Genomic DNA, 13473 nt, shown 5'->3' on the forward strand with positions numbered 1-13473 from the left:
TTTTTTTTTTTTTTTATAGAGACAGGGGTCTCACTATATTGCCCAGGCTGGTCTCAAACTTTTGGCCTCAAGTGAGCCTACCTTCACCTCAAATTCACAATGAATAGGGTGTTTTTAGGGAGTACTCAGAAGAAAGAATCTGGACCAAGTGTTGTGTTCTCACCTATAATCAGAAGTGAAGCTAGGATCAAATTCTGCTTTTTTCTATTTTCCTACTCCTGGCTCCACCATCCCCCTTCTAATGGCATAAAACATAATGATATGTAATTCTCAAAGCATTCACAGAGACAATGTCTCATTTGTCCTTCAGTAACCCTGTGGGGAAAAGAGGGCAAGAGACCAACCCCAGTAAGTTTGAGGACTTGACCAGTCTAGAGGGGTCTGTGGTGAGGAGCACAGAGAACACAGTTTCTAGTGAGACAATCTAATATTAGCATCACATATAGGCCCTGCCCACACAGAGAGTGTCATGGGCCTCCAGCCCATTCCATTGACACCAGACATACATGAACACTCACACACACACACTCATCTGCACACACGTGCTCACACACTAAGCAATGTGTCTTTTTTACCTATTTGCTTCTGACACCAGGGCGATACGGCCATAATCCCAGAATCTTCTTCTTATGAAGGAAAACACCAAGATTAAAAGCTAAAAGTAGAAAAGAAACCAAGTAAAAGCATATTGGATGGCTTCTAGTTAGAAAAGACAGCTGTCTCAGGGGCAAAGCCCATCTTCCAGACTCAGCAGCGCTACAAGAAAATCATTCAGGCCCCTGAGGCCACCAAGGCCACACATCTTAGTGGCCTCAGGCTTTGCTCAGCTCCTGTCACCTGTGCCCCAGCCATCAAGACTCTCAGCCCTGATGCCAAGCTCACCCTTAGCCCTCCTATTCCCGCACATCAACCCAGTCCTTTGCTCTCATAGCAACACTACAAGGGCCTCGTCCCATCTCAGCCTGATCTTCCTTTAGCAGCTGCCAAGCAGAAAACCAGGTCTGAATTCACAGCAGTCCTGGAGACCAGCTCCCTTCTTCACTTTATATAGAATTTAATTTTATTTTTATTATTATTATTTTTAGAGATGAGGTTTCACTCTGTTACCCAGGCTGAAGTACAGCAGCACAATTACAACTCACTGTAGCCTCAAAGTCTCCTGAGTTCAAGTAATCCTCCTGCCTCAGCTTCCCAAATAGCTGGAACTACAGACACATGCTGCCCTGCCCAGCTAATTTTTATACATATTTTTAGAGACGGGGGTTTCACTATGTTGTCCAGGCTGGCCCCAGACTCCTGGCCTCAAGCAGTCCTCTCGCCTTTCTCTCCCAAAATTCTGGGATTATAGGAATGAGTCACCATGCATGGACAAATTTTATTTTTAATTACAGAACTAAGGTAGCAAAGCCTCCCTAGGCTGAGCCAGAAATGGTCAGATTTTTACTTTGAGTTTGACTCCCAAAACAGAGCATGTTGGTGACAATGCCTAATAAGGGCTCTGGATTGGCTTGGCCTCAGAAAGGTGGGACACCTCAGCTGGTCTATGTGCCCAACAGAAACACAAGGGGTTGGACTAAAGGTCCCTCTAAACCCCTATTTGCTCTAGAAATCTATAAACTCTAGGCTTGGCCCCCGTAGCTCAGTGGTTACTGTGCCAGCCACATACACTGGGGCTGGCAGGTTTGAACCCAGCCCAGGCCTGCTAAACAACGACAACTAAAACAAAAAATAGCCAGCGTTGTGGCAGGTGGCTGTAGTCCCAGCTACTTGGGAGGCTGAGGCAAGAGAATCGCTGAAACCTAAGAGTTTGAGGTTGCTGTGAGCTGTGATGCCATCGCACTCTACCAGGGGCAACACAGTGAGACTCTGTCTCCAAAAAAAAAAAAATCTGTAAATTCTGGACTGTCCCTACCTCCCTACAGGTCCACCTTAGTGGGTGTATTGCTGAGTTGCTGCCTCTCTCCCCTCCATGAACAGCTACTGCCTTTGAGATCAGGGAGGTGGAGAAACACATGTTAATAATCCTACCTTCTGACCTGCTCTGGTCAGAAACTGGGCTTTATTTATTTATTTAGGTTGTAGTGGTCATTATTGTTTAGCAGGTCCGGGCCAGGCAAACCCACCACCTCGGCACCCTACTCACTGAGAGATAGGCGTCAAATCAGAAACTAGGGTTTTTTTTATTTTTTGAGACAGAGCCTCAAGCTGTCCCCCTGGGCAGAGTGCCATGGCATTACAGCTCACAGCAACCTCCAACTCCTGGGCTCAAGCAAGTCTCCTGCCTCTGCCTCCCAAGTAGCTGGGACCACAGGCGCCCGCTACATGCCTGGCTATTTTTTGGTTGCAGCCGTCATTGTTGTTTGGCAGGTCCAGGCTGGGGATTCGAACCCGCCACCTTAGGTGTACGTGGCTGGCGCCTTAGCCGGTTGAGCTATAGGCGCCGAGCCCAGAAACTAGGGTTTTAAAGGTGGGTTTTGAGCCAGGCCTGGTGGCTCACACCTGTAATCCTAGCACTCTGGGAGGCTGAGGCGGGTGCACTGCCAGAGCTCACAGGTTCAAGACCAGCCTGAATCAGAGCGAGACCCCCATCTCTAAAAATAGCCAGGCGTTGTAGTGGGCACCTGTAGTCCCAGCTACTTGGGAGGCTGATGTATAAGTATCGTTTCAGCCCAAGAGTTGGAGGTTGCTGTGAGCTGTGACACCAGGGCACTCTACCAAAGGCTAAAAAGTGAGACTCTGTCTCTAAAAATAAATAAACAAATAAAAATAAAAGTGGGTTTTATTTTTCTGAATCCAGAGGACCTGAACCCCAGAGGCACTGAGTTCCCATGGCATATTCTCAGTATGAATCATGAAGCTGTTGATTTATTTTCAAAAGCACATGAGTCATGTAGTAGGAAAAACACAAAGCTTGCTCAGGAGGTGCCCGCCCTTACTGTCCATAGTAGCTGCTGCCTCGGAATGTGTGGTGTGGACATCTCCCACACTTCTTCTGTGCCTTCCAGAACCCCCCTTCTGGACCCCTATAACTTTCTGTGATAAAAATACACCCCCATACTCCTGCCCCCTCCTTTCTCTCAACCAAGGCTAGCATATATGACAGTGCTCTTGACCTACAAATGGGTTTTAGCTCCAAGAAATGGATTATGTGGTACTGAGCACGTTTTCATGAAAGCAAAGGGGGTATAATGCAGGTTCCCACATCAGCCCACAAAGAACCAACAATGTAGCAAAAGTCTAATACAACAATTTAGATCTCAATCCTAGGCAGGAAAAATAGAAGAACACTCTCCTCCCTTTCCATAAACATTTTTGGTGCCAGCAAACTTGTGTCTAGTACTGTCCCTTCCTACGTCCCAGGGCTCTTTCCCCCAAGGACTGACGCCCTCATGCTACCCAACTGCCCCTTCTCGGGTTCCCCACCCAGGCCTACTCTCCAAGCAGTCCAAGCCCCCATCTATCCCTGTTCATTCAGAGACAGCATCCAGAAGGACTGGCCATCCCATGGCCATTTGTAAAGAGAAGATGCATCTTAATCCCACAAATCTCACTGGCCAATGTTGAATCTGTATGGGAAAGAACAATGACATGTTTCAAGTTGGGGGCATGGTAGCATGGCAGTGAACCACCTGCTGAGGTCTGGGGTGAGAATCAGCTTCTGATTCTTCAAAAACCCCAGGGATCCCAGAGGGGAACAGAGGATGACACTTTAGAATTATAACTGCTCTGATTCTAGTCCATACTCTCCATTCACATCTCTCATCCCCCTGAGACTGACCTTTCCTAAGGGGTCTTCAAGACAAAACAGGCTGATAGCTCTACAATAATAGTCAAAGGCACAGCTATGTGTGCCCTGTACATACATGACCTTGTCTAATATTCTCTGAAATTCTGTGAGGTAGGAATTATCTCCATTTTCCACATAAACCATGTAACACGCCCAAGGTCACAGCACTTAGACGCAATAGAGTTAGGCTTTAAACTAGGTACGGCTGACTCCTCACCTAAGTTTCCCAAAAGGCCCCAGGTGAGGAATTTAAACAAATAACTAGAGGGGCAGAGGTGGGGGAAAGTGGACATGATTCATGAGAGTTCTCACCAGAAAGCAACTGACATCTATAAGCAGGACAGTAGGAATGCCACCAAAGTTGACTCCCTGGAGCACAGTGCTGTTTTTGGCCGAGTTGTAGCAGTAAGAGTCATTGGCCTGGTCCCTGAGGCCCAGCTGTTCACGGATGGACACTGCCTTGGACTGCCACAGCTCCAGGAATGGAGAGTTGGTCATCATGCTTGTCCTCCCTGGAGAACAGGACAAGGCAGATGATCAGGACTCAAATTCTCCTGCAGTTTCCCCAGCCAGTGCTGGCAGAACCAAAGTTAGGTGCCTCCCCCAGGGACTTGTGGGGCACAAGAGCCAGCAGAAAGGAATTGGGGCAGATCAGACGCTGGACCCCTGCGTGCCTGGCAGTGTCCACAGAGAATGGTTCCACTGTGAGAATAGTCCAAGGGTGTCAGATGGTTAGAGTGGATGCCTCACCTAGAACACAGACTCCCAGAGTAGGCAGACTCCCCAGAGGAGTTGAGCCTGGAGAAACAGGACAGAAGCTGCTGAGGTAGCTAACTTAAGAAATCCTGAAGGACGCTGGGCAGGGTGGCTCACATCTGTAATCCTAGCACTCTGGAAAGCTGAGATGGACGGAATGCCTGAGCTCAGGAGTTGGAGACCAGCCTGTGCAAGAGTGAGACCCCATGTCTAAAAATAGATAGGCATTGTGGGTGCCTATAGTCCCAGCTGAGACAAGAAGATTGCTTGAGCCCAAGAGTTTGAGGTTGCTGTGAGCTATGATGCTATGGCACTCTAAACAGGGTGACAGAGTAAGACATTGTTTCAGAAAAAAGGAATCTTGAAGTACCTCAAGTACCACTTCTGGCAAAGTAACTCCTGAAGGGGCCCTGGGAAACCCAGACTACAGGTAGGGGAGAAGGGAAAAGGGACGCAAAAGCAGGGAAGACACAGGTTAGACAAACGGGAAGAAGGGGACAGTGAAGTGTGCACAATGGTCCCTCCATGTGAGCCTCAGGCAAGATGTGGCTCCCGCTGTTCACACAATGTCAGAGCTGGCACCACAGAGATGGGCCTGCTCTTCACACCATCTGGCAGAAGGGCCAAGAAAACGCTTAGGCCCCTCTTCTTTATTTTTATTTTGAGACAGAGCTTCAAGCTGTCCCCCTGGGTAGAGTGCTATAGCATCACAGTTCACACCAACCTCCAACTCCTGGGCTCAAGCGATTCTCCTGCCTCTGCCTCCCAAGTAGCTGGGACCACAGGCACCTGCCACAATGCCTTTTTGGTTGCAGCTGTCATTGTTTGGTGGGCCCGGGCTGGATTCGAACCCACCAGCTCAGGTGTATGTGGCTGGCGCCTTAGCGGCTTGAGCCACAGGCACCGAGCCATCGCCCCCTCTTCCTTAAGTACCTGCCTCCCCAGATCTGATTCCTAGGATTCCCAGGGGACATGTGCTAAGTCTGGTCTTTCTGCCTGTTATAGGGACAAAACTCTTAGGGACAAGAAGAAACAGTATAGAAACCCCAATAAACATTTGGACTGGCTGATAGTGCTGCTGGGGTGTCGTGTTGGGAGGTGATTTCCAATTCTGAGCCTGGAACTATAGTACTGGCATCCATCCATCTGTCTGTCTGTCTGTCCCTCACCTATACATGTAGGAAGTGCAGGAAAATTGGGTGGCAGGCCCAAAGGCCTGAAATCATACCCCAGAAGGCCAAAGTCACTTTCTCACCCCTATGAGAGACTTAGCAATGGCTAGAGGTAGTGGAAATTATGATGGCAGAGCCAAGGAGCTGGCAGTTCTGAACAGTCACAGAAGCTAGCTCTGGGACACAGATGTTCTTGACTGGCCTTTAAAACCTACCCAGTGGCACCACCCTAATAGAACATCCCAGACCAACACTGCTAGGCCAACAACTGCCTCTCCTTCTCGTCCCCATACTAACCAGATGCCAGGGGAAAGAGGGATTGTGGATGGCCCAGTGGAGAGAGCTTCACTGGAGTTGTCTCTGGCAAAGGCAAAAACAGCCCTCGCCACCTCCCAAGCCGCTGGGGGCCAGGCCTTGGACGTGACACTCATTGCCTACCAAGTTCTTCTGACCCCTGGGTCCTGGGACACCAGACTTTCCTGAAGGACCACAGATGCCCCGTGACACACGGGAGCTATCCTTTCCCTCCAGTTTAAGGGTCTGGATGGAAACCTTTTGGCACCTCCCACCAAAAGGTCTCTGAACTCACAGACACATACAGAGATTTTGCCCGGCGGGCTTCCTCCTGCTCTGGATCTCCCCCATTCATCAGTGCTCCCATGTACCACCCCACTCTGCTCTCCTCAGTCAGGACCCACCTGTGGCTCTGGCCCCTCCCTCTCCTCCAATGGCTCAAGGGCCTGCTGGGCCAGGGGGCCGCCTCTCCCCACAGAAGCATGGGTGGTTGTGGGCTCAAGGTAGGAACCCAAGCCAAAGATCTCATGTGGGCCCCAAGGGCTGCTGTTGCTGGAGGGGGCCCCCAAGGTCCCCTAAGGACTAGAAACAGGAAAAGGGAACACAGCAGAATAAACAAAGAAGGTTTGAAAAGTGAAGTGGAAAGAAAAAACATCTCCATAACATGCTCACAGAAAGAGCACTGTCTCTGAAAACGGGAGGGTGTGGTGGTGGTGCTGGGGGTGGGACATCCTAGGAAAGTACTGATGGCTCCTCTTCCCCTTCAGCCCCAGTCCCACTTCCAGAGTCATTTTCCTCTTGCCAAACAGGCTCCCCTGGGTGGTTTCACAACACTTGATACAGGGAACTCAGGGACGTTTGGCCAACAAATGCCACCAGGCTAGGGCCAGCCTGGACTCCCTTAGTCAGGTGGCCTGTCCTGTTTGCCCCGCAGGATAAGCACCCAAGTGAGGGTGCAGCTTTGGGTGCCACAGTCTCTCTCCGACTCTTCAGCTCAGTTGTAGCTGTCCCTGCCTGTTGGGTATGTAAAGTCCAGATCCTGCTGAATATCTCTGTCCGTCTGGCTTTTCAGCAGGCAGCCCCAAACAGGCTGTGAAAGGGGAGCTGGGAACACAGCCACCATGGGCAGCCCTGCCAGGCTGAGGACAGGGTGGGGGAGGTAGGCAGTACTGGGACCAGAGTCAAACTAGCAACAAGGCTCAGAGTGGCCGTGCCTGGCAATATTCATTCATCCTGGGTATAAGTCAATATCTAGCACTCCTCCATACATGTTCCAGAAACTCTCCATTCATCACCTCATTCCTACCAAATACACTGAGGGTAAGAAAGCCAAGAATTACTGCCAAGGCCCAGGACCTAGGGTGAGCAGCAGATGACCTCAGGCCCCCAAACCAAAGTTCAATTTATGTGCATCCAAGAGTCTGGCTGTAGCCAGTGGGACAGGCTGAATCCAATGGCTGGTCTCAGGCTTGCCAAGGAAGTAAACTACCACTGCTAATCCCCTGTGCATTTGAGTTGGCAACAAGGACAGGCCCTTGCAGCAGACTTGACTACCTCTTCACCCCCTTCCCAGCAATAACAGCAGAATGCTGCAGGAAGTGTATGAACATTTGGTGGTTCTTACAAGAAAGCCCCATACAAATTCTAGGTGCTTTTATCATCGCCGAGTCTACCAAGCAAGATTACAGGCAGCTCTAAACCTTCTGCCTCAGGAGCTCACTCTGATCCTACAGAGCAGAACAAGTTTGCAAAGTAAACACAACTTCTCTTATGGCTCCACCACACAGGGCCAGGAACTAGACAATTTTCACCTGTACAGACGTCAACCCAGAAATACCAAGGAGATGATATAGCAACTGGGTAAAATGGGACACACTGCTGTTCAGCAGTTGTGGGAACAAACTCTGGAGTTGGGGTCTCAGCACCATACAGCTTAGACAAGTGGCTTAACCACTCTGTGCTTTGGCTTCCTTCTCCATGAAATGAGGACATTGACTTTCTCTCTTATAGCTGTTGGGAAACAATTTCCTGTAAAGCACTTAGCCCAGAGCCTGACCCTCCTGAGCAATCAAAAACTGCTTGCTTCTAAGTCACCCCTCCAGCTACTGAGAATGTGCAAGGCCAGGCCCCCACCTGATGTCTTCTCTGTCGGAGCCAGGAGAGAACTTTGCCCCAACACTAAACAAAGAAGAGTGAGCAAAGGGAAAATGGGGCATTGCTTCTCTTCACATCCTCCTTCAAAGTACAGCAGACTTGAAGACATCCTGACAGGTGTCAGAGGAGGAAGAAGGAAGATGGGGGCATGCCCGAGGGGGAGGGGAAATAAGAAGACCTGTCTTTCCCTATCCCCAGAGGGTGTCTATAACCCCACAGGAGTCAGTGGCCAGGAAAGGCCTTAGACGGCCTCCCACGGCAGCCTGTACTGGTGAGCACATTCATTAACTTATTAACAATCAGGAACTCTCAACAGTACAGGGTCAGGGACACAATAGCTGAGCTTCAGGGCTGGAAGGAAGTTTGGAAGTAATTTGGTCCACCACGTTGTCGACTCCTGCCCTTGAAGCCACCCCAGAGTCTCAGGTAGCCGGTCTTATCAGGTATTGCAATGAACCATCTGTGGATGTGGTTTCTTACCAGAGTGCCCCTCCTCCTCCCCACCCCTCCCCTTTCCCCAGGCTCCCCGCTCAGGACTCTGCCAGGGTGGCGGGGAATGGTCACCGAGGGAAAGGCTCGTCGTAGGTGGTTTCTGCCTTCCCAGCGTCAGGAGATTCGGGCACCTGGCCCCTTTCCCAAGCTTGCCTCGCAGGAAGTCGGAGAAGAAAGAGCCCCATGGCTGCGCTCCTGGTTAGTCCGGGAGGAAGGCGGACTCCCGTCCACAAATCCCAAATTGCAGAGGAAAGAGGGAGGGATCACTTGTAAGAGCAAAAAGCTAGAGCCCAGGAGAGAGAAGTCCGGAAAAGCTGTCAGGAAGTTCCGAGGAGCGAGGGTCCCCTTGACAGATTCAGTCCCACCCCATCCCCCATAGTCACCCTGCTTGGCGGTGGCGGCAGTGGAAACTAAGAACCGTGCCGGGTACCCGACACTTGGTTAGCGCTTCGGCGAGGATCCCCACGCCCGCACATCCCGGAAAAGCAGGAAGCCGACATCCCCCTTCCCACTTTACCTGCGGCGGCTGCGCGGCGTGCGCGGCCCGGGGCGTGGTCTGGCGGGACCTGGCCGGCGGGGCGGCGAACCCACCACCTAAAAGTTACAAAGTGAAACTCTGCGCCTTCTGCACATGCGCAGAGCTGTGTCCAGCGATTGCCCAATTTGGAGCGTTCACCCGCGCCGGCGCAGCCGGTACGCAGCCGGCCGTACTTCATCCTGTGCCCCTCGGCGGTTTTCCGCCCCAGCGGGGCCCGGGATAGCTGGTCAGTCCTCCCAACTTCTCCTAGCGGGCTGCAAGCCCCGGCCTGGCCAGCGCGCGTCCTGGGGCCGAGGAGGGCGCTGCCGGGTCTATCTCTTCAGCCGCCCGGAGCTGTCCCTACTCCCGGACACCTCGGGGAGACCCAGGCCAAGCGCAGGGTGGTTGCGGCGGGGAATGCGCGGAGAGAGCATCTGCAAACGTTCGCGATTGTGCTTTGAATTTCTCCGACGAGTTCTTAGGCCCTCCGTGGGGAGTGGGGATGGCAGGGTGAGAGGATAAGGAGCTCACCAGGACTTAGCGCGCACTCGGCTTGAGGCAGTCTGGGGTCACCCGGAGCCCCCTGCAAAAGGACACGGCTCCCCGATACCTATAAGGGATCGGGACCGTGAAAGCCCTGAGAGTCTCCGTTCTGCCCCCAACGGAGGTCGCAGCATTTCCAACTCTTCCCGGGACCCAGCTACCGCCCAAGTGACGCGGCCAGGGCACGGACTCCAGCCCAGCTCGCCGAGCGCCAGGGGCTTCCAGTGAACCAGTGGGCTCCGCAACTGGACTGCAAGTTCGCTGAGGGGAGGGCAGGGCAGGCCTCACCATGCAGGATGCTGGATGTGCACTGCGCAGAATGCAAGGCAGTATTCAAGGGGGACTACACGCCCAGCGCACCTTCCCCGGCAAACTGCCACTCTCGGCAGACCTCGGTTTCCCCATCTGTGAAATGAACGACTGGACCAAAGCTTCCTCTCCAGGCCTGTCCAGCACTAAACATCCTGAGTTCTGAACAGCTCCTCACCCCCTGCATGGACAGCTTTGCCGGTTCTCTGACCTCTCTTCCATTTCTGAGCTTTTTATCTTTCACTGTTATGATAAAAATATCCTCCTTGCCTCCCTGCCCCTGATTCTAGCACCAGCCTCTGGCTCTCCAGGGGTGGGGCTGGGTTTCTCTTCCTGCCTCTATCAATTCTCTTCTGTCCCATCTGGTTCCTCCTTCTCTCCCCCTGAGCCTCTCGCCGCTGGTCCTTTCCCAGAGCTTTCCCTCTGCTCCGGCCCAAGTTCTGCTCTAACCCTCCACAGCTGCACCATCTCCTCTTCCCTGCTCTGTCACCTGCTGCTGCCAAAGAGCCGCACCTGACTCCCCGGGGTCCCGGGTGTGGCCCCCTGGACTTCTCCTGGGCTCCTCAGACTCACCCTGTCCAATCTCCTTCCCACTCCCCCCCCCCCCACCTGCTGGTCCTTATCCCTTCCCTGTCCTAACTGTGCCACTACCTGACTGGTCTGTGCCAAGGGTCCAGGGAAGTGCAAGATTCTGGCTCCAATAATCAGCATAATGGAGCCACTGATAAGAAAGGGAGAGAGATGGTTTCAGAGAGGGAAATGATTTCTAAATTTGTTCTTCAGTAAATGTACTCAAAATTAAGAGAAGGCATTGATGGATCAGAACATAAGTTGATATAGCCATAGCACCCCCCCCCCCCTTTTTTTGAGACAGAGTCTCACTTTGTCACCCTTGGTAGAGTGCTGTGTCATCACAGATCACAGCAACCTCTAACTCTTGGGCTCAAGCAATTCTCTTGCCTCAGCCTCCCAAGTAGCTGGGACTACAGGCACCTGCCACAACACCCTGCTATTTTTGTTGTTGTTGTTGTTGTCATCATTGTTGTTTAGCAGGCCTGGGCTGGGTTCAAACCCGCCAGCCTGGATGTATGTGGCTGGTACCATAACCACTGTGCTACAGATGCCAATCCTAGCCATAGCCCTTGTTGTGTCAGTGTGTGGAGTGCTTGTAAAATCACTATTAAATGTCCTGCAAAAGTATGGAAGGCAGGGATTGTTTTTATTTCATAAAGCCGGAAATGAAGGTTTAAGGATATCGAATTTACAGCTAATAAGAGTTGTGTAGACTGGCAAATAACCCAAGATGTTCATGTTCCAGGCTGAGATGCTGCATCAAGGTCACAGCTTAAAGGCCCCTGTAATCTTGGCATTCTAAAATGTAGTGAACATTTGCTCCTTTTGCCCAAAATCCAAAGGAGTGACTCACATTCTTGTAATATCAGTGATGATCTTGATAACAGTTTTTTTTTTATTTTGATGCAAGTAGAACCAAACTAAAGTCTAATCACTGTGCCCAGAAAAGTCAAAAAGTCAACAACAGTAACAAAAAGATTTCTCAATCTGAGTGGCCAGACACCACAGATATAAGCATCTGAATGCATTTTGATCCCAGCTTCCTGTGTTACTTAGCCAAGACCCTTACCAGGTCTTGGCCAAGTCAAGCTCTTTCTTTGGCTTTACAATCAGGTTCACCTATAGAACTTTCTGCTTCCTCTTCAATTAGCAGAGCTTCAGTTAAAATAGAAAATTATAAAAGTACCAAATAAAATGTGTTTTACTCATGTCTTGCAAAGCTTGTTACCTGGGATGGGGACATCAACCCACACTTCACCTCAGATCTTAAATGAGAACTCAGCCCAGATCCAGGAAAAGGAGAAATTGACAAACTGGAGTTTCTACCCTTAGGTTAAAGGATCTCCACTTGTAAGGGCTTAGGACGTAGTGCAAGCAATAACGGGAACAGAGAATATTGGGCAGGGGGTACCCAGTGGCCAAGAATTCTCTCTCCTGGGAAGCAAAAATTACGTGAGTGAATTTGTCAGAGGAAACAAATTTGAGCTCAGTGGAAAGCGGAGAGCTTGTGCCTATCAGCAGTTCAGTAGTCCCTAGTTCTCCTGGGAGCCCTAGAACACTTAAGACACAGAAGTCAAATGCCTTGGTGGCTGCACTGGCACATATGGCTCCAGCCTCCTTGGCACCAGTGTCCCATCAGAGGCACAATCGTACTTCTGCACCCTCATGTTTGGCAGGCTGACCACCTGGGGCCTGGTCCTGTCTCCCTCTCTGATGCTGATGATCACGGGCAGTGAGGCCACCTCCGAGGGGATGCACTGTCGCAGCCCCAGAAACGGCCACTTGGATGTCAGGGGCTCTGGGAGCTGCTGGCAGGTGCCCACACACTCGAAGGCCAGGAAGCCTAGGGGCTCCAGGACCCAGTTCTCTGCCCACTTCATCCCCTGCAGGTCAATGTACATCTGGCGGCAGCAGCGTGTGCTCTCAGTCACTGGCACGTCAGGGTCACAGTCCCCCTGAGCTCTGTGTGGGCAAGGACAGGGTCAGAGGTCAGCTGGGAGGGCTGAGATCAGGGGCACGTGGGAAGGAAATTTATGAGCCATCTCTCGTTCTGTTCAGTAATGTTCGGGATATGGCATGGGTAGCTAGAAATAACTAAAAAACATTAATAACTGATATTTACCAAGAACCTCCCTAGGGACAAAGGAAGAATTTTTTTTTTTTTTGAGACAAAGAGTCTCACGTTGTCCCCCCGTCAAGTGCTATGGCGTCACAGCTCACAGCAACCTCCAGCTCTTGCACTCAAGAGATTCTCTTGCCTCAGCCTCCCGAGCAGCTGGGACTACAGGTCCCTGCCACAACACCCGGCTAGTTTTTTTGAGTCCGGGTCTCACTCTTGCTCAGGCTGGTCTCCAAATCTTGAGCTCAAGCAATCCACCCACCTCGGCCTCCCGGAGTGCTGGGATTACAAGTGTGAGCCGCTGGACCTGGCCCGAAGGAAGAATTTTATACATGTCATTCGAATTGTTCCCATAGCATCCTGAAAAGTTGTCCATGACAAATTCAGTTTAATTGCCTATTTGTCTCTTTATTCGGCACATCAGTTTGGCCCTCAGCACCTACCCATAGTCCTTGAGGTCCAGGGTGTGCAGCTCCAGCTGGGGCTCAGCGTGCCTGGCGCCCAGCGCACCCTGCCAGGAGAAGCGCACCAGCTTGTGGGCACTGGAGGCCTGCGGGCCCAGATGCTCCCTCTGCACCGACACCTGCAGCAGCAGCGGCTGCAGGGGCCGGCTTAACTGCTGCCAGAAGTTCACGGCCTCGATCACATCGAAGGTCTTCCAGCCGCTCTCGTGGACCCACACCAGCCTGAGACAGGATACCGTGGCAGAGACAGCTCTGTGAGGGGCGGGGACTGGGACCGGCTGTCCTGAAGGCCC

General features: G+C 51.6%; 2 protein-coding genes across 4 annotated transcripts in view; both read right to left on the bottom strand.

Moving 5' to 3' along the window:
• TMEM63A (transmembrane protein 63A) overlaps positions 1–9266 on the bottom strand; it is a 38555-nt gene extending 29289 nt beyond the window's left edge. The window contains exons 1-3 of one of the 3 annotated variants that reach the window (XM_003790980.3): positions 9173–9266; positions 4100–4299; positions 576–655 (exon numbers count right to left, since the gene is read on the bottom strand). In XM_003790980.3, the coding sequence (XP_003791028.1) occupies positions 576–655; positions 4100–4288 (269 nt within the window). In that variant the 5' untranslated portion in view covers positions 4289–4299; positions 9173–9266. The other 2 variants (XM_023513937.1, XM_023513938.1) reach the window with 2 other exon arrangements.
• Positions 9267–12156: 2890 nt separating this feature from the next.
• LOC100943980 (left-right determination factor 2-like) overlaps positions 12157–13473 on the bottom strand; it is a 3789-nt gene continuing 2472 nt past the window's right edge. The window contains exons 2-3 of the mRNA XM_003791014.1: positions 13160–13463; positions 12157–12559 (exon numbers count right to left, since the gene is read on the bottom strand). Of these exons, the coding sequence (XP_003791062.1) occupies positions 12157–12559; positions 13160–13463 (707 nt within the window). The remainder of the gene's footprint in view (positions 12560–13159; positions 13464–13473) is intronic.

Source organism: Otolemur garnettii, unplaced genomic scaffold (genome assembly GCF_000181295.1).
Source record: "Otolemur garnettii isolate 467f Iridium unplaced genomic scaffold, OtoGar3 scaffold00045, whole genome shotgun sequence".
Lineage (NCBI taxonomy): Eukaryota > Metazoa > Chordata > Mammalia > Primates > Galagidae > Otolemur > Otolemur garnettii.